This window comes from Labrus bergylta, chromosome 8, assembly GCF_963930695.1.
Source record: "Labrus bergylta chromosome 8, fLabBer1.1, whole genome shotgun sequence".
Lineage (NCBI taxonomy): Eukaryota > Metazoa > Chordata > Actinopteri > Labriformes > Labridae > Labrus > Labrus bergylta.
Window position 1 is genome coordinate 20,250,375 of NC_089202.1, and position 21,127 is coordinate 20,271,501.

A 21,127-nucleotide genomic window follows, 5' to 3' on the forward strand; every position below is an offset into this window, starting at 1 on the left:
TGTATTTAGCATTTCTAATGTTTGAATGTGTAGCCAGACAGACAATTCCACAAATCCAGAATTCATAGATTCCTATCATTCAGATTAAAGGAACCTAAAACCCAGATGATTAACCCTTTCTTCAACCACCACACCACAGTTATAACTGACTCTCCACAGTGATTTACACAAACCCATCAGAATCAGTATTCACTCTTTTTCAATTATTATTATTATTTCTCTGCAATTCTACAATTCACTTAGCATATGCATTTATCTCAAGCAACATACATCAGAGATTAAGTAAAACACAAACAAGGATCTATAAAAAAGGAAACAATGTCAGTAAGAGCAAACAAACAGCTTTAAGTCTGATCAGACACACAGGTGCTGACAGGCAAAGCACAACCTCAACAGCTTATTGTAACAATAAATATCAAGCACATTAGTCACAGTGACACCATGATGATTTCAGATTTGAAGTTTACTGGAGTGACCAATTTTAACCAATCCAATATTGTCTAAAAAAGTCACTTGAGGGATGAATATGGAAGATATTTAGGATTTGTGCTCAGCTCTAAGGATGAAACGATGTCCCACTGCATCCATATGCTAAATGATAGAGAAATCTGGTATATTAAATAAAATCAGGCTCACCTCTGACAGGCTGCCAGGGTTGAAAACTATTCATTCACCTGCTACCATCACCTGGAGCACAGAATCAGCTCAGGCTCCACACGGTGTCCAGTAAAGGGATTACACACACACACACACACACATACCCAAAGGAAAACTAAAGGGCAAAACATAAACCCACATTTTGGCTCCAACACTTTCTATAAAAACAAAGTATTCTTAAGTGTGTTCTTTTTGTAACATCATCACAACATGGTACTTTTATTGTCCTCCTTCTTTACCATCTGCAGCTGAAAACCTTTTCCACCACTTTACTATCAAGATGAGAATAATTATGTTCATGTAACAATAAAATGAAATAAATGGAAACCTTGTTGTTTAATGTGTTTATGATTTTACTTTACTCACTTGATGACGCAGTTTAGGCTGATGTTTCTCTGAAGAGAAATAAAAAATAAAAAGTTAATAAATCTTCACAAACCTTAAAGGGCCATGCTTGACGTCAGCCTCAGATCAGAAATACAATATTTTATTATTTGACATAACAAAGGTCAGTGGCTAATGTTACAATGTTACAATTTCATTTAGCAGACGCAGACGAATAAATCTGGCATTAAACTGAAAAGTCCAGAGGTCTGTACTACGAAGCAGGATTTGGGGTTAGCGAGGTAACTTCAGGGTTAACCTTGGGTTTTCAGTCCTACGAAGGTGGTTCACTTCTAACCTGGGTATATCACCACGGTAACCTATGCTGCACACCTAACCTGCTGCACACCTAAAAATCTCCGCCACTGAACAGTCAGATCTCTTGATCTTGGAGCTCCCGCAGCTGATCGAGAGAGCGGAGGAGGGAGAGAGATCGACCAACACTTCATGTGTCCCGTATAATTTTACATTTGTCTTGAACTTCTTATTTTTAATTTAGTTCAGTGTTTGTTGGATATAACGATCTGCTGACGGCAGACGCAGTGATGATTGTGATTGGTTAAATTAAGCTAACTCCACCACTTTAATACGATTAGAAAAATTAACCCACAGGTATAAAACAGGTTTGTTATCTTGTGTAAACAAAATAATTTATTTGTGATCTCGTTACTTTTGTTGTAATTGTGAAATATCAAATATCTTTAAACATAAATGTGTGTAATGTGGCAGTGTTTGTTTTCTTTCTCTCACCTTGAAATCCTGAGTCTCTCCCCATCAGCCTCTCAACTAGATCAGTCCTGTTCATGTACAATAAAATCTTTCTGGTCTCATCCACAGACTGTCGCCCGTAGGTCTGCACCATCACATCCAATATTTCTGTACGCTCGTTTGAGTGTCTCAATAAATGTGAGATGTCTTTGGAGTCCTTTTGAAAGGCCAACTGCAAAAACTTCTTGAATTTCCTGAGCTCCCCATTATTTAAAGAACGCAGGATTTCCAAAAGCAGCTCTTTAACAGCTGCCATTGTTGCTGCCTGGAATAGTTAACACACTCATGGGACATTTGCTTAATCAACTAGGACAATTTTAAATGTGTCTCTTAAGGTGTTGAGCTGGGTGTTTCTGATAGATATACTTTTTATTATATTGATTATTGTTGAAGGAAAAAGTCAGAAAAAGATTATGTGCTGACATTTCATCTCATAAGCACTGTCAAAGATATTTATGAATCTGCTGCACAACATTACTGCTAAAACGCTCAACCTGAATAAAGCTTCAGCTTTGTGAAAAACAGATTAATTCAAATTTCATCATATTTCATCAAAATGTTCATGTTCATGTGTAAATCAGACAGATGTGAAGTGATTACTCACTTTCTCCAACAGGACAGAGCGTGGTTCATCTGAGCGTTTCTCTGAGGAAAAAAGTGGAAAAAATAACTCATGAGAGATTGATCTTAAACATGACAAAGATGTTATCAGGCAAAATAGTTTAGTAATGATTTGTGAGGTACAACATAAGTCAAAAAGATATATTGGTAAACCAACTGATAAGTCTTAATATCTGTGCACTATGAATCTTATTATAAATCATGTAACAGATACAGATGTAACTTAAACACTTGTGAAATAGGTTGAGAGACAGTTTTATGATTTTAAATGATCTTGGTCTTCATGGTCATACTTTTGAAACTTGAGCTGGTCTCCAACAACTTCTGCACCAGATCAGTTCTGTTCATCTTCTTTAAAATCTTCATCATCTTCACAACAGAGTTTTGGCCAAAAGTCGAAACTGTAACACACGCAGTGTCCTGATGGTTTGTCTGCCCCAGCAAACGAGGGTTGTATGATTTATATGTTTTGTAGACTTCATTTCTGATCAACTTCTTGAATTCCTCATACTGGTTTTCTGTTAGGCAAGCCATAATTTCCACAAGCAGTTCTATAACAGATGTCATCTTTTCCACCTGAAAAATTAAAAGAACATGTTCAAGGTGCAAAAAATGAGTACAGATATTTCTTTTCACATTTCATCAATTGTCTTTTTTAAGACTGACCAACGTACATCTGCCACATGACAATGGTTATCATACTATAGTTATGTTTACATTCAAGTACTTTACTTTTTTTACAAACAGCTTATATTTCTGCATTGAGTAACATACGGTTGTTACCTTTGATTTTCTTTTTTAAGATTTATTTTTGGGCTTTTTGTACCTTTAATAGATAGACAGGACAGTGGATAGAGTCAGAAATCAGGGAGAGAGAGAGAGTGGGGAATGAGGGAAAGGAGCCACAGGTCGGATTTGAACCTGGGTCGCCCACTTGGAGGACCAAAGCCTCCATACATAGGGCGCGCGCACTAACCACTGCGTCCCTACCTTTAATTTTCTATTAAGTTTTTGTTCAATTCTAATTCCATGGTGTACATGTGTCTAAATCTGTGCAATGAAAAACAGATAACTGTATGAATCTTCCAAGAGAGTGTCTGTTAAAGGGGCGGAGCAAGGGGTGGCCAGCCCAGGAGGGACCTATGTTTAAATCATCTTTTTGTGCTGATAGTAGTATGTGCACTCTTTGTATGTCAATGTAACACATTTCATTTTGCTAGTATTTTAAAGGCAGAAAATGCCATTTTTTTTGATCCAGCAGATGTCGCCTTTGAGCACCAGCATGAAACCAAAACAACTCGCGCTGCATTGTTGTGTTAGCATGCTAATGCTAGCGATTTTTATTATGATCGTATCTTCACACTGCATGTAAATACGTGATCTAGAAACGTAGTTAAGCAGTGAGTACAGTATGTTATTCTTCTTTTCTCTAGTCCCTCAATTAAACAACTTTTATACGCGAGGGGAGGAGTCGGCCGGCCGTCCCGACGATGTAAACAAACTGAAGATAGGACTCGGAAAACATCACAGACAGCGGGACTCGGGTGTTACACCCATTGTAGACAGTCATGACTCACAGAGTTATTTTCAGAGGATTGATTTCTGCTACATTTAAGTGTGAAAAATTGCATATTAAGCCTTTTAAGGAAGAATGTGTGACATTTTACACATAAATACAGCAGAAATCAAGTATATCCTGTAAATGTCTGTTTGAGTTGTGACTGTCTGCAATGAGTGAGAAGCTCGAGTCCTGCTGGCTGTGTTGTTGTCGGGTTGTGTTTACATCATGTTTACATGGACGGGACGGCCTTGTGCATAAAGCTGTTTAAGTCGAGGTCTAGAGAAAAGAAGAAGAATTTACTCACTGCTTATTTGGATTTCAAGTAAGTGTGTTTAGAACTCGGTCATTCTGTGTCAATTTATGTTTAATGTGAAGCTACGAGCTAAGTAAAGTGTGCTAACATTAGCCTGCTAACACAACAATGCAGACCACAGGCAACTGCAGCTCAAGCAAAGGACAAGTTTGTCCGCCACTTGCACTTAGTGGTTGTTAATGCTTTGAATTGCCCCCGGGGACAAGTAATGTTTTTTGAATTTAATTCATTTTTTTTATGGTGCGTTCTAATTCCTAACCCCTTCATGGGAGGCGAGTGGAGAGGTGTCGTAGGTGTGCTGCTGGAGGAGAGCAGAGGATTCAGAATGGCAGAGATGTTGCCAAACAGCAGTTTGTTTTGGTTTAATGCTGGTGCTCAAGGACGACATCTACTGGATAAAGAAAGTTGCACATTCATCCTTTAAATTGGATCTTCCTTTTGAGTGCTTAGAGAAATAAACTAAGATTTAAATGTTTTAATCTCTTTTTAAAGTAAAATAAATAAAATATATTCAGGAATATAACATCATATAACATGTGATACTTAGATGTAAGGAGTTAAAGAAGATATGATTAGTGGAGATATAAAGGGAAAATAAATGCTGTTTATTCAGAGAAAAGAAGAACAACACACTCACTGCTTATGTGGATTTCACCTAAGTGTCTTTAGATCACCTTCATTCTTTCAATTTATGTGCAGTATGAAGCTACGAGTTAACCAAAGTGTGCTAACATTAGCCTGCTAAAAACAATGCAGATTCGAAGATAGAATATTTAAATGTTTTAATGTTTTTTTTAAGCAAAATAAATAAATAAATATTCAGGAACATAACATCATATAACATGTGATACTTAAATGTAAGGAGTTAAAGAAGATATGATTAGTGGAGATATAAAGGGAAAATAAATGCTATTGATTCAGTGTACTTTGCTTTATCAGCTCTTTGAGAAAATATTGATTAAAACAGGTTAATGTTACTTAAAGGATCATATTTTTTATCAGCATTAAATAAATAACGTTAGTTTTTGTACCTTTAATTGAAATGTTCGAGGTGGACTCTATAATAGTGACGCTGTGTGAAGTCAGAGTGATGTGACATACTCACCCTCTGGGTCAGTGAAAGCGGCTCTTCATCCATAGAGTGTTCTTCTGAGGAAAAAATAAATGCAAAAGAAAACCAATTTTATTTCTATCCCTCTTTCTGCATCTCCCTCTATCCCACTTTCCAAACCCAACACAGATTCAGCAGACGGCTGTTCATCATGAGTCTGGTTCAGCTCGAGGTTTCTGCTCTTAAAGGATTTTTACCTTTCCACTGTAACTTTGCTAATTCAATTCAAAGGCACACAGAGCAGTAAATGTTTCTTGGTGCTCGTGATGGATTAATGTTGGGTCTTTGTAGATAATATAACAATGAGTAAGATATTTACCTGCTCTTTTTGTAAAGTGACGGTTTTGCTTTCCTCATTAATTGAAATATAGAACTTTTAAAATGCCTTGATTGTATTGTGTGAAGACTTTGTGTTTGTCTAACCTTTGGGCTCCCGTCTGTCGTCAAGCAATCTCTTCACGAGATCAGTCCTGTTCATCTTCTTTAAGATATTTCTGGTCAACTTCACACACTCCTCCTCGCTGTATCTCTTCACCATCAGCTCCTCTATTTTCTCTGGGCATATTGATTTTAGATCGAGTTCTGAGAGGAGGGGGACACCTTTCTCCAATTCAACATGTAGGCAGAAATCTTCAAGCTCCCCAAAACTCAAATGTTCCAATGTTTCAGACAGCATCCTACGTGTCGTCATTTTTTCAAGCTGGAAAACAAAAGATAACATCACAGAATATGCAGATTATGACGAGTGCCATTTACAGAACGATTGATATTTACATGTTTGAAATGAAATCAATACAAAATGATTAAGTTAAATTAAGTATTACGTAGTTGTATCAATAACTTCACAAACTCTGATTAAATATTTTAAAAAATTATCTCGTATTCTTTCATTAGAGAAAACACATTTGAAACATTTTTACTGGTATTGATGGGTCACTCAGTAGTTATTCATCAAAGGCTGCGGCCTTCAGGTTTCTCTAGATCCATTTGTAAATCGTATTCATGACTTACAAGCGTTACATGGCCAGTTGCCAGTTTACCTCAGTGAGAAGTTGTCTGGATGAGCCTGCTTCACCTGTTCATCATTTTTGGTTTGGGTTGGGTTAAGCTTTGGTTCGCTCTCAAAAATATTTCAAGGGCTTAGTAAATGTAACAGTAATATAAAGGAATTATTGCTTGAAAAATATGACTGAACATCATTATGATGAGTATTTGGGTTAACTATATCAAAATGTATGAGTAAAAATGAAACAGAAATCTTTGTGTGAAATGTAAATATATAAAGTAAGTTTATTTAATTAAAAAAAGTATGACTTGACTGACAGATTACATTGTTTAAATATTTTATAATAATTACTGTATGTTTCATCGATATTTTTGAGAATAAACTATGAATAGCAATCAGTTTAAAGAACTACAATTATTAGACAATTTAACTTCATATTATTTGTAATTTGACTAATCTGTCGCGGAAGTGACGACATCATTCGGTCCGGTTCAAACCATAGACTGTAAAAATAATGTTTGCCCCACACACACAAATAAAAACAGTACCGGTAGGTTTAGCTCCGTAAGCAGCAATGGCATGTGTGCCACGGAAACAAATAACCACTGTTACACGAGTATGTATGTCTGTCTGTGAATGGCTCAGTGCGCATGTGTGTGGGTGGGGGGAGCGAGTGAGGAGAGAGAGAACGAGGCGAGTGTGTTCCGCAGGTGTGTGCGAGAGGAAGTTGGAACGTTATATCAGAATAATCGAGAAATCACAGTCATAAGGCTTTTGTACGTTTGGTAACATACCTCATGTAACACTCTGACCCGTCCAAATGAGCAATCTTAACCTGACTTCATCATATTATTAAAAGGGCGAAATAACTTATCCAATCTTTTTTTATGAGTTTATATTATAGCCTACTGTCTATTTTCCACACAAATACTCACAGCTTCCTGGTTCAAAGTACGCTGATAATTTTGACATTTAGGTAAAACCCTTAATATTTGCAGTCTAAAACTCCATTCTAGATGTTACTTAGCCCAGTAAAAGTAGTCGACAGTTTACAAACCAGAATACCACTTGAGGACAGGAAGTAGTAAAACAAAGATGAAAGTAGGCTAACTGTAGAAAACTGACTCACGTCCGCTGTTTGAGCGACAAATTCCCAAGAGAGTCTTAATGAGCTGAACCATGAAGCAGTTACTGTTTGCCTTGATAAAGTTTCTATGTTCAGACGTTGATAAAATAATACTCACCTTGTTTCTGTCTTTCCACGCGTCAAAATGTTTTTAGTAATTATCAACTCTTAAAAAAAGAACAAGTTTAAAGCCCAGTCACATGTCTACCTTTTGCTCATCTATTACCAGGATGTCGAAGATAGCCCTGTGCTGCGTAGCTATTGGGTAGGATACGTCTCAGTTCCATTAATTGCCTCCTCCTCTGAGTCCCTCCAACCAGAGATGCGCGGAGAGATGCAAGGAAATGAAGCAGAGGCGAGAGGAAATATGTTTTAAGAGATATGATATCCCTGCTGTTTACAGTCTATGGTCCATCCCACCTTAGTGACGATGACATCAGCTGATCATGTTCAGCTGTCAGTCAGCTTTAACAGCTGTTTGTGTCTGCACAAATACGCACTGTGTTATTTCTAATGAAATACAAACACAGTAAAAGTGTTTAGTCTCTTTATTTTACCTGATAACACAAACAACCTGCAGTCTGCTTAAAACCATGAGGACAATTTCTACATGCAAAAAGCTTTAATATTGAATTGTCCATTGATGAGGCCTATTTGTGGGCTTTTTTTTTTTTTTTTTTTACTGATAATCCGATAATGAACTCTGTATTTTATAAACACAAATACTTTAAAATGTCCTAGGAACACTAAAAATGATTTATTAGGTTCTGAATTATAGGGAAATCAGAACACATAACATTTTTCCAAACACGAAGATCATTAATGATCTTATATGAAACTTTATTTATGTAAATAATGATTAATGTAAAACGTGTTTCTTTGTCTCTATTTATCTAACAAAGCCCCTTTGCTCCTCAAAACCAACCTCCAGTTTACTGATCGCTTATAAACAAATAACAGATGTTAAAAATGTGAAAGATAGATGCGTGTGCAGTACACTCTTACATCACATGAATGAACGAATACATCTTGTTATTCATAGTTGGTGTACATACCACTGTATACATGTTTGTAGTTTTAAAACTGTATTTGAAAAAGTTAAAATTTGAATATTTTCTTTCTTACAACATCCAACTTTACAACAATGTGACTGTAAGGACTTGAACTTCTCTGAAGAGATACGGAAACAATCAATATTTAGATGAAAATATATATTTTTTTTTTACTTGCAGGTAAAGGTCGAAACAGGAGTGAATTCTACATCACTGTATTTACTTTACAATTTTAAAGAGACTTCACACTCAACATATTAAAACCACACATACAAATTTGAATGTTTTATTAAAGATTAGAAAACGTTTCAATGACGCAGACATTTTTAAACACCATCCAAATGTAACAGGACGACGTGTCCTCCTACCATCTGATGTGGTATCTACACCAGTTGCTCCGGCTGAGGGTCTTGCAGCTAAAAACAAAAACAGAGAAAAGGATTGGATTGGTTTTAGACTGTGAAGATATTTCTTTGTTGGCCTTTTTAACCTTTATTGATAGGACAGCTGAAGAGACAGGAAATTTGCAGTCGACATGCATCGCAGGTCTGAGCTTTGGAGTTGAATCTGCAGTCGATTCCTCAAGGACTGTAGCCCATGGGGCGGCCTGCTCCCTCAACTGAGCTAAAGTGTCTTCCAAAGGGTTGTCGGTTTGAAGGTTCATTTCTCAATCTCATAAGGTTTGGAGTTCTACTGTTAACGTATTAGTCAGTGAAAATACATCAGTGGATTTCTAAGTTTTGGATGTTCACAGGATTTCTTTTTAAAGGTTTATTGTGGGATTTTTGTGCCTTTATTGTAGAGACAGGACAGTGGAAAGAGTCGGAAATCAGGGAGAGAGAGAGAGTAGGGAATAACATGCGGGAAAGGAGGCAGAGGTCGGATTCAAGCCTTCGACTCTGACTGAAATATCACATGTAATTCTTTACTGAAAATCCTATCCCTCCGTTTCTAAGAGGGAAATGAGAGCTACTGCTTGGAATGGAGGAAATCTCGTGGTGGTTAATCTTTATTATAGACGATCTTTGGTTAGTGGTCAGCGAAAGCAAAAGTAAAAAGGGAGCGGGCTCGTTCAAAAAGGCTACTTTAATTTGTGCTATAAACTATACTATTTCAACTATATTTTGTATGATTGCACAAAAAAACATATCAATTTCTTAACGTTGTAGCCTAATTGTTGCTGATTTTTGTGATAATAGGCCACTTTGAATGTCCTGCAAAGGAAGCCCGACCTCATTATAGGGCGCCGATTGTAAAGTTGCGCACATGTGACACACCGAAATGTGTTGTCACATTTTGTTATTGTATTTGGTTATTTTGTATGAATATTATACAAACGTATCTGTGTTTTGGTTAAAGTTATAGTTGCTGCGCTCTGCTTCAGTCTGGCAGAAGCGACAGAAGAGTGAACAACTACAGTCGACTCAGTGTGTTTTCTTTGTCTTTTACAGACATACTTTAAGCTGTAAGCAGGTTCCATCCCGTACCTGTTACACACACTACAAATAACAACAACATTTCTCCACATTTAGCCCTAAAAAAATCATATCATAAATATTTAGCTACGTTTCTAAACATTTAGTTTACATTCTAAATATTTTGCTTTGATCCTATATATTTAGCTAAAATTGTAAATATTTATAATCAAAGCTAAATATATAGAATACAAACAAAATATTTAGCAACGACTTCTCAATATTTAGCTAAGATTTCAGCTGGTAGAGTCGTCGCCTCTCAACCGGAAGGTCAAGGGTTTGATCCCCAGCTGAGCAACATGGCCGATGTGTCCTTGGGCAAGACACTTAATCTTGCATTGCTCCCGCTGCTTCAGTGGCAGTGTATGAATGGATTAGTGTTGTACTTACTCTCTGATGTACATCGCTTTGGATGCTTTGCGTCTGCTAAGTGATATGTAACATACAGAAATTGAGTGACTGTGATATACTTAGACCGAGAATTTTAGGTGAAAGCCAAAAGTGTGACAAGATACCCCGCTCTCCCCTACCTCGTTGTAAAGGTGACTAATCAGGCTTTCCAACTGATATATAATACAACAACAACAAGGGTTAAGTTAGCTAAAATGGGCCACATTTTGGTAAAAGATCTATAAGACCATCAAATAAGCTATGCATGAGATCTAATGATATTTTTATAAATTGGCATGGGTCTAATTATTTGTTAAAACAATGTGATTAAGTATAATTGTTTTTGAAATATCAGACTTGAGTATCAGCAGGGTCCGTCTTGAGATAAATCATGATGTTCAGGTATAATGGGCTAGTGCCTAAAATATCTTTTTTCACAAAAAATTAAGTTTCTTTTTAAATGTAAAGTTGTTTTATTTGAAAGAGCATGTAAAACGTAGTTCTTAACCATTTGCTTTGTTTGTAAGCTTACTTGTCATTGCATTACCTACCTTATTAGTAATTAGGCCTAATGAAATTTGTTGGCATGCAACCCTAAAAGAATGATTGATAAGAATGGCTTACCTGGTGCATGGGAATTGCTTTGGTAATCATCTGAAAAGTAAAATACTTAGATCAATAATTTATTTTTGATCTGCTGCTTTGTTTAAAAGCAGACACCTACTCTGCATCAGTAATAATTCTAAGTAAAAAAACTGTTTTAATGTATTCAAACCTTCGTCAATTGTGCAGGTCCACACTGGTGTACTCTCTTTTTTTTTTGTAAGCTTGAGGATGAAGTCTGTGTCTGGATTTCTTATACGTACTTGAAAGTACGGTGGATCGGTGAATTGATATTCGAGCTTGACTTCCTGTGGGGGAAAAATATGTTAAAGACATTGAAGTAATGTAGCAACAGATTTTTTTAAATTGCTATAATTTATGCATTTTTCAAAAAGGTGATATGTTCTTTTGAATCAAAAAGACATAAAAAGATAAATCTGCTGTATCTTGCTAAATATTGTTTAAATGCTAGGTATAAAACACACTCGTACTTTGTTGATCTTTTAATTCTGTTTGACACAAGGTGCCTATTACTTAAATTTGTCAACTGTGCGGAATGTGTGAATTAGCCATTCAAAAGTGAAGTGCTGTTGTTATCATCTATCTCTGTGGCATCAAGAATAAAGAAGACGCTGCGGTGGGATTACTATGGTACTCTGAAAGCATCATAAAGCACACAATATAGATGATTAAAACAAATTAATGCATTCAATTTGCACCTTAATCACATTGTGATTAATGCATTATTATTGACAACCCTACTTTTAAATTATTGTTCAATTTGACTTATCCAACAGTATCCAACTATTCAGAACCACAGTTCATAGATTTAAATGCAGCTCAAAACATACTTCGGGACAAATTTCTGCACCATCCATATCGGTTGATAGGATAAAGTCATCCTTCATTCTCAAGTGCATATTTTTAGGTGGTACTTCAATTTCTTTGTTTTCGTAGTTTTTTTCAATCTTGAGAATTTCCTGTAGAAAAAAAACACAATAGAAAGTTGCAACAAAAGCTGATTTGTGATCATTTTTGATACAATCATGATTTGAATCACTTATATTTATGAAATCAGGATAAGTAATAACCTGTCGAAGACCAGGATCACACGGGATCAGATAAACTTTGAGCTTGAAGAATGTATTTTTCATCTTAAATATCAACACGCTGCAGCGTGTTTTCACACGCACACCAAATTTGATCAGAACCCCCTTTAGCGAAAAAACTGGTTCAGCTAACTTGACATGGCAAGACGTGACCTCGGAAACTTGTTCCACAACATCACCACAGTCATCGATGTGGAGGACGGCAAACTCTCCTAATATGTCAGTGTTGCCGTCTGCACAAAATACAAATGCACACATAAGTGAAAAGAAATAATTGCATCAGTTTTTCTTTTAAATTATGTTAGTTGCTCAATTGTAAAGGTCACATATTATGCAAAATACACGTCACCATGTTTTCAGAACACTAATATGTGTTAGAATATGTGTGCTCAAACAAGTCGTTTGGAGATTTCCCCTTATTGGGAAGAGGTTTAAATAGAGAGGTTCATAGGAATGATCTAATACAGGATCAGAGTGGATTTTTTGCAAGAAACTTCACAGGCATGTTTTGGGGACCTCTGAGACTTACCATATTTAATCTGGGTTAAAAGGAGGATAATATGTGACCTTTAAGTTATTTTCTGCTGTATTTCCACTCACCTATGCAGATCCAGTGTGGCAGGTACACTTCATCAAACTTTCCAGCAATGACTTTGATGTTCATTAGAGGACCTGCAGGCAAGTATTTCAAGCTTTCCATCCTCTCAATGTGTTCCTCCCAAGAGCAAAACTTGTACTGAAAGCTGACCTTATCCTTACAGATCCAGCGAATGCCGGAGACATTGCATTCAAAACCGTTTCCTACTTCACTCTGTAGGCTAAGTGACACAGAAAGACATCAATGAGTTTGTATATAACTGTACTGTAGTGTTTTAGGCACAAAAGGAGTAACAAAGAAAAGTATTGTTTTTCATTTGGTCAAAAAAAAAAAAAATCTTATTTGCTGTTGGTCAGTATTAAGGAAGATATTTGTACCTGTATGTAGGAGACTCATCTCCATCAGTACTGTTCACTTCAGGATCAAGTTTGGTCCAGTGACCAGAGTCCGGCTGACAGAGACAATCATTTTATATTGGCAACAATGAATGAATAAATAAAATAAATACTGAATTAAAAAGAAACGGAACAAATGATGGATGGGATTACCATTTCTTGTTTACAGTCGTCAGGCTCCACACAACCAAAAGGCCCTTGGAAAGACACAAAGGTTTCTTTAAAGTATGTTACTCAGACATATATTATCGAATAGTAACCTTACATCTCTTATATGTATCTCTTATTTTCTGCCGTCGGGTCGGGGTTATAGAACACTGACCTGGAAGAGGTGTTTTTTTTTTTTTATCTGTGTTTGTCTGCAGAGCATGTGAATGTTCATAAACCCTTCTCCTAACAGCTGGAGAAAAAAAAACATGAAGAAAAAGAGTAGTGTGTTCAAAACTTTGGACCTACACCTACTTTTGAGAATTTGTACGCATGATGTTCTATCAGACTTTTTTTTTTAAAACAACATCCCATCCCAACATAATCCCCTTTATCCATTGCTGTGATTTTGCTATCATGAGAATGGGACTGATGTGAGGTGAGTGACCTTAACCTTTGATCACACTATTGCTTTATCCTAGTGGTTGTTTGTGCAATGTTTAAAGATATTTACTCCAGACACTCTAGTTAAAAACATGGGACATTCAACAAACAAATGGACAGAAAAGCCTAAACACATGTTGCCTCCGTCCCCTGCTGATCAGCGTCACAGAAGCATTATAAAACAAAAAAAAAGATAGAGGTTTAAAAATGCAGTCCAGGTTCTGTACACCTAATGTTTTATAGTCAAATAACACTTTTTTTTTTTAAACTTACCTTTAGATACTGAGCTGCTTTCTGACAACTTTCCGACCAGATCAGTCCTGTTCATCCTCTCTAAAATATCCTTAGTCACCTCCACACAGCGTTGGCCATAGATCTCCACCATCAGCTTCACTATCTCATCTTTGTCTGCGGTCTCCACTTGGTCCTTTGGGATTTTTGGGAGCCCTTCTTTCATTTTAGTGTGGAGCAAGACATGTTTGAATTTCTCCAGGTCTAATTCTTCCAGTGTTTCTAAAAGCTGTGAATGGACCGGTGTCATGGTTGATTCCTGCTTCATCAAAAAAGTAAGTAAATATTGTTAATTAAATAGTTAGAAATGAAAACTGTAGAGTGTCTGATGTAACATTACTCACATGTTGTGGATCTTTTTGCTGAAGTTTCTCTAAGGGGGGAGAGAAAAGGACTCATTAAAATCAGACAAAAAGCAGCTTTAGTCAGTTTTAGTCGTTTTGTGAATAAAATATAACATGGCACCATCTCAACATCTTAAAAATAAATAAAAAATGTACAACTTATGTGGGTTGGATGTGCGGTATTTGGCAAAAAGTTAAACTTAAATGTACTCATTATTAACGTCACAAAAACAAGGAGGCTTGATTCAGCTCAACAATGTCTGTAGTCGTCGTATTTAATGAAGCATATATATTTGTGTAATGTGTCAGTTTTCATCCTCTTACTCTCAGTGTTGAATCCTGAGCTGGTCCTTGAGAGCGTCTCTAGCAGATCAGTCTTGTTCATTCTCTGTAAAACGTCTTTGGTCAGCTCAACAGACTGTTGGCCATAGATGTTCACCATCAGCATCACTATACCATCTCTGCCTGCCGTCTTCATTTGTTGTTCTGGGGCTGGGAGGCCTTTTTCTTGGGCGATATGCAGCAGGTGTTGCTTGAATAGCTCGTGCTCTTTATATCTTAAGCCTCTCAATGTTTGCCGAAGTGTCCAATGAAGTGATGTTATGGTGGATTTCTGATGGAGTCAACATAATCAGAGAGCGTTTATGTGCTTCATCTCAACTGTAGACAAAACTTTAGTTCACTGGCATCAACATTAAGTTATGACAGTATTGTCACATCTACATTTCTGAGCTTTTAACTCCTTATGAACCAGGACTCAGTCTGAGATCCTCTGGCAGATCTCCGCTGGCTGTTCCAAGGTCCAGGCTGAAAACTAAAGGGGACAAGGCTTTTGTTGACAGAGCCCCCAGACTTTGGAACAGCCTGCCAGAGGAGATCAGACATGCAGAGTCAGTCCTTCGTTTTAATTCTCTACTTAAGACATTGTTTTACAAAAAAGCTTTTAATCTGTGGTTTCATTTTGAATTTTAATCTTTTATTCTATGAGTCTGCTTTTATTGTCTGTTTGTCTTACTGCCTGTCTGCTGCTTTTATATTCGGTTTGCTTTTATTGTCTGTCGTAAAGCATTTTGTTACCTGTATTGAAATGTGCCATACAAATAAAGTATTATTGTAAGTTTTGCAGTCAATAAGTAAAATTTATGTTTTGGTGAGAGCTGGAGATTGTGCTTCAATAATAGAAGTTCTTTTTGTGTTTATGTCATACTTTTCTTTCTGTTAGCATTACTGGAAATACTTTTAATTTGTTAGCATTCTTTGAGCTATTTGGAAGCTAAATGCATATTGTTTATGTTCCTTTAGACAGCATGGTGTAAGAAAGCTGATGTGTGTATTTAGCATTTCTAATGTTTGAATGTGTAGCCAGACAGACAATTCCACAAATCCAGAATTCATAGATTCCTATCATTCAGATTAAAGGAACCTAAAACCCTGATGATTAACCCTTTCTTCAACCACCACACCACAGTTATAACTGACTCTCCACAGTGATTTACACAAACCCATCAGAATCAGTATTCACTCTTTTTCAATTATTATTATTATTTCTCTGCATTTCTACAATTCCCCTAGCAGACGCTTTTATCTAAAGCAACATACATCAGAGAGTAAGTAAAACACAAACAAGGATCTATAAAAAAGGAAACAATGTCAGTAAGAGCAAACAAACAGCTTTAAGTCTGATCAGACACACAGGTGCTGACAGGCAAAGCACAACCTCAACAGCTTATTGTAACAATAAATATCAAGCACATTAGTCACAGTGACACCATGATGATTTCAGATTTGAAGTTTACTGTAGTGACCAATTTTAACCAATCCAATATTGTCTAAAAAAAGTCACTTGAGGGATGAATATGGAAGATATTTAGGATTTGTGCTCAGCTCTAAGGATGAAACGATGTCCCACTGCATCCATATGCTAAATAATAGACAAATCTGGTATATTAAATAAAATCAGGCTCACCTCTGACAGGCTGCCAGGGTTGAAAACTATTCATTCACCTGCTACCATCACCTGGAGCACAGAATCAGCTCAGGCTCCACACGGTGTCCAGTAAAGGGATTACACACACACACATACCCAAAGGAAAACTAAAGGGCAAAACATAAACCCACATTTTGGCTCCAACAATTTCTATAAAAACAAAGTATCCTTAAGTGTGTTCTTTTTGTAACATCATCACAACATAGTACTTTTTTTGTCCTCCTTCTTTACCATCTGCAGCTGAAAACCTTTTCCACCACTTTACTATCAAGATGAGAATAATTATGTTCATGTAACAATAAAATGAAATAAATGGAAACCTTGTTGTTTAATGTGTTTCTGATTTTACTTTACTCAGAAATAAAAAATAAAAAGTTAATAAATCTTCACAAACCTTAAAGGGCCATGCTTGACGTCAGCCTGAGATCAGAAATACAATATTTTATTATTTGACATAACAAAGGTCAGTGGCTAATGTTACAATTTTACAATTTCATTTAGCAGACGCAGACGAAAAAATCTGGCATTAAACTGAAAAGTCCAGAGGTCTGTACTACGAAGCAGGATTTGGGGTTAGCGAGGTAACTTCAGGGTTAACCCTGGGTTTTCAGTCCTACGAAGGTGGTTCACTTCTAACCTGGGCATATCACCACGGTAACCTATGCTGCACACCTAACCTGCTGCACACCTAAAAATCTCCGCCAACAGTCAGATCTCTTGATCTTGGAGCTCCCGCAGCTGATCGAGAGAGCGGAGGAGGGAGAGAGACCGACCAACACTTCATGTGTCCCGTATAATTTTACATTTATCTTGAAATTCTTCTTATTTTTAATTTAGTTCAGAGTTTGTTGGATATAACGATCTGCTGACGGCAGACGCAGTGATGATTGTGATTGGTTAAATTAAGCTAACTCCGCCACTTTTATATGATTGGAATAATTAACCCACTGGTATAAAACAGGTTTGTTATCTTGAGTAAACAAAATAATTTATTTGTGATCTTGTTACTTTTGTTGTAATTGTGAAATATCAAATATCTTTAAACATAAATGTGTGTAATGTGGCAGTGTTTGTTTTCTTTCTCTCACCTTGAAGTCCTGAGTCTGTCCCCATCAGCCTCTCAACTAGATCAGTCCTGTTCATGTCCAATAAAACCTCTTTGGTCACCTCCACAGGCTGCTGGTTCATCACCATCAGATACACCAGTTCATCTGGAGTTGTTGCCCACTCCATGTCGTGCCACTGGATTTGTGTAAAACTCCTCTGGAAGTATGTGAGCTGCAGCACCCACTTAAATTTCTCAAACTCCGTAAATTTCAAACCACTCAATGTTTCCAAAAGAACATGTTCCACATCTTCCTTTTCCGTCTAAAAATATCAAAGACAATAAACAAATTAGTCATTTCTCCAATGGTAAAATCAAAAAGGAACATCTCTGGGGATTTAATCAGAGATGTAGGGAAGTTATCGGAATACTTTCTCCATGATCACTCAAGATTAATACAATAGGTAACATTTCTTTTATTGGCTATGTTAACAGGGTTTCTTCAAAAACACATTGTTCTTAATGTTTGTATTTTGCTGTAGCAACATAACATAGAAGAGCCCCTCTATCCCTTCACCCTTAAATCTCTGTTAAACTGAATACAACTACACGATTTAATGCAACATGTGAAATCTTCCACAGCACTTAACATGAAGCATTTCCTTTAAAACACCTGAAATACAGAACTCAAATACTACAGAGCTGAACTTTACAACCAATTATAGCCATTTGTTTTGGTTTGTATCATAATTTGCAATGTTCAAAGACTTGGATGTTTTTTAATCTGCATCAGACAAATCAGGCTGTGAAATGTAAAAAACGGACTCACTTTTTCAAAGACTGGAGGTTGATGCTCATCCACTGAGGAGAAAAGACGTTTGTGACTACGACGATTATCTTATTTTAATGAGACGTTGATCTACTTTAATAAGGTTCAGCTGCTTTACAAGGTAACAACAACATAACCTAAAGAAATCAAATTCAACAAATGTATTAACCTTATTTATCTAAGATTTGTTTTGTTCTTATTTGTCTTACCTTTGGGTTCTGAGCTAGTCTCTGAAAACATCTGCATGAGATCAACTCTGTGCAACTTCTTTAAAATCTTACTGGTCTCATCCACAGACTGTCGCCCGTAGGTCTGCACCATCACATCCAATATTTCTGTACGGTCGTTTGAGTGTCTCAATAAAAGTGGGATGTCTTTGGAGTCCTTTTGAAAGGCCAACTGCAAAAACTTGAATTTCTCGAGCTCACCGTCATTTAAAGAATGCAGGATTTCCAAAAGCAGCTCTTTAACAGCTGCAATTGTTGCTGCCTGGAATAGTTAACACACTCATGGGACATTTGCTTAATCAACTAGAACAATTTTAAATGTGTCTCTTAAGGTGTTGAGCTGGGTGTTTCTGATAGATATACTTTTTATTATATTGATTATTGTTGAAGGAAAAAGTCAGAAAAAGATTATATGCTGACATTTCATCTCATAAGCACTGTCAAAGATATTTATGAATCTGCTGTACAACATTACTGCTAAAACGCTCAACCTGAATAAAGTTTCAGCTTTGTGAAAAACAGATTAATTTAAATTTCATCATATTTCATCAAAATGTTCATGTTCATGTGTAAATCAGACAGATGTGAAGTGATTACTCACTTTCTCCAACAGGACAGAGCGTGGTTCATCTGAGCGTTTCTCTGAGGAAAAAATAACTCATGAGAGATTGATCTTAAACCTGACAAAGATGTTATCAGGCAAAATAGTTTAGTAATGATTTGTGAGGTACAACATAAGTCAAAAAGATATATTGGTAAACCAACTGATAAGTCTTAATATCTGTGCACTATGAATCTTATTATAAATCTTGTAACAGATACAGATGTAACTTAAACACTTGTGAAATAGGTTTAGAGACAGTTTTATGATTTTAAATGATCTTGGTCTTCATGGTCGTACTTTTGAAACTTGAGCTGGTCTCCAACAACTTCTGCACCAGATCAGTTCTGTTCATCTTCTTTAAAATCTTCATCGTCTTCACAACAGAGTTTTGACCAAAAGTCAAAACTGTAACACACGCAGTGTCCTGATGGTTTGTCTGCCCCAGCAAACGAGGGTTGGATGATTTATATGTATTGTAGCCTTCATATCTGATCAACTGCTTGAATATCTTATACTGGTTTTCTGTTAGGCAAGCTATAATTTCCACAAGCAGTTCTAAAACAGATGTCATCTTTTCCACCTGAAAAATTAAAAGAACATGTTCAAGGTGCAAAAAATGAGTACAGATATTTCTTTTCACATTTCATCAATTGTCTTTTTTAAGACTGACCAACGTACATCTGCCACATGAACAGAGGTTATCATACTATAGTTATGTTTACATTCAAGTACTTTACTTTTTTTACAAACAGCTTATATTTCTGCATTGAGTAACATACGGTTGTTACCTTTGATTTTCTTTTTTAAGATTTATTTTTGGGCTTTTTGTACCTTTAATAGATAGACAGGACAGTGGATAGAGTCAGAAATCAGGGAGAGAGAGAGAGAGTGGGGAATGAGGGAAAGGAGCCACAGGTCGGATTTGAACCTGGGCTGCCCGCTTGGAGGACTACAGCCTCCGTACATAGGGCGCGCGCACTAACCACTGCGTCCCTACCTTTGATTTTCTATGAAGTTTTTGTTTAATTCTAATTCCATGGTGTACATGTGTCTAAATCTGTGCAATGAAAATCAGATAACTGTATGAATCTTCCAAGAGAGTGTCTGTTAAAGGGGCGGAGCAAGGGGTGGCCAGCCCAGGAGGGACCTATGTTTAAATTATGTATTTGTGCTGTTAGTAGTATGTGCACTTTCTTTGTATGTCAATGTAACACATTTCATTTTGCTAGTATTTTAAAGGCAGAAAATGCCATTTTTTTTGATCCAGCAGATGTCGCCTTTGAGCACCAGCATGAAACCAAAACAACTCGCGCTCGATGTTGTGTTAGCATGCTAATGCTAGCGATTTTTATTATGATCGTATCTTCACACTGCATGTAAATACGTGATCTAGAAACGTAGTTAAGCAGTGAGTACAGTATGTTATTCTTCTTTTCTCTAGTCCCTCAATTAAACAACTTTTATACGCGAGGGGATGAGTCGGCTGGCCGTCCCGACGATGTAAACAAACTGAAGATAGGACTCGGAAAACATCACAGACAGCGGGACTCGGGTGTTACACCCATTGTAGACAGTCATGACTCACAGAGTTATTTTCAGAGGATTGATTTCTGCTACATTTAAGTGTGAAAAATTGCATATTAAGCCTTTTAAGGAAGAATGTGTGACATTTTACACATAAATACAGCAGAAATCAAGTATATCCTGTAAATGTCTCTTTGAGTTGTGACTGTCTGCAATGAGTGAGAAGCTCGAGTCCTGCTGGCTGTGTTGTTGTCGGGGTTGTGTTTACATCATGTTTACATGGACGGGACGGCCTTGTGCATAAAGCTGTTTAAGTCGAGGTCGAGAGAAAAGAAGAAGAATTTACTCACTGATTATTTGGATTTCAAGTAAGTGTGTTTAGAACTCGGTCATTCTGTGTCAATTTATGTTTAATGTGAAGCTACGAGCTAAGTAAAGTGTGCTAACATTAGCCTGCTAACACAACAATGCAGACCACAGGCAAGTGCAGCTCGAGCAAAGGACAAGTTTGTCCGC

At 36.7% G+C, this 21,127-nt stretch overlaps 2 protein-coding genes across 9 annotated transcripts in view; both read right to left on the reverse strand.

Moving 5' to 3' along the window:
• Positions 1-21,127, reverse strand: part of LOC110005185 (NACHT, LRR and PYD domains-containing protein 1 homolog) — a 31,235-nt gene that overhangs the window by 9,406 nt on the left and 702 nt on the right. For 2 of the 8 annotated variants that reach the window (XM_065957753.1, XM_065957752.1), the window contains exons 2-11: positions 19,385-19,667; positions 19,085-19,125; positions 18,466-18,745; positions 18,257-18,288; positions 17,471-17,750; positions 5,410-5,453; positions 2,724-3,006; positions 2,414-2,454; positions 1,792-2,074; positions 1,024-1,052 (exon numbers count right to left, since the gene is read on the reverse strand). In XM_065957753.1, the coding sequence (XP_065813825.1) occupies positions 1,024-1,052; positions 1,792-2,074; positions 2,414-2,454; positions 2,724-3,006; positions 5,410-5,453; positions 17,471-17,750; positions 18,257-18,288; positions 18,466-18,745; positions 19,085-19,125; positions 19,385-19,667 (1,596 nt within the window). Of the gene's footprint in view, positions 1-1,023; positions 1,053-1,791; positions 2,075-2,413; positions 2,455-2,723; positions 3,007-5,409; positions 5,454-5,838; positions 6,116-7,665; positions 7,937-17,470; positions 17,751-18,256; positions 18,289-18,465; positions 18,746-19,084; positions 19,126-19,384; positions 19,668-21,127 lie in introns of those variants that run through there. The other 6 variants (XM_065957754.1, XM_065957759.1, XM_065957756.1 and 3 more) reach the window with 6 other exon arrangements.
• Positions 8,736-14,947, reverse strand: LOC109977351 (NACHT, LRR and PYD domains-containing protein 1 homolog). The gene is made up of 11 exons (XM_065957761.1): positions 14,720-14,947; positions 14,396-14,424; positions 14,034-14,313; positions 13,323-13,366; positions 13,152-13,225; positions 12,777-12,994; positions 12,159-12,409; positions 11,919-12,047; positions 11,240-11,375; positions 11,089-11,118; positions 8,736-9,015 (listed from the first exon to the last, which is right to left on the reverse strand). Exons 1-11 carry the CDS (start codon positions 14,871-14,873, stop codon positions 8,849-8,851), a joined length of 1,512 nt encoding a protein of 503 aa, XP_065813833.1. The 5' UTR covers positions 14,874-14,947; the 3' UTR covers positions 8,736-8,848.

Coding starts and splice junctions, on each gene's coding strand:
- LOC109977351 (XM_065957761.1), bottom strand. CDS start 14,873: ATGAAGACGGCAGGCAGAGATGGTATAGTGATGCTGATGGTGAACATC. Junction 12,995..13,151: donor GATGAGTCTCCTACATACAG/GTACAAATATCT, acceptor TGTGTCACTTAG/CCTACAGAGTGAAGTAGGAA. Junction 9,016..11,088: donor AAGCAATTCCCATGCACCAG/GTAAGCCATTCT, acceptor TTTTGTTTTTAG/CTGCAAGACCCTCAGCCGGA.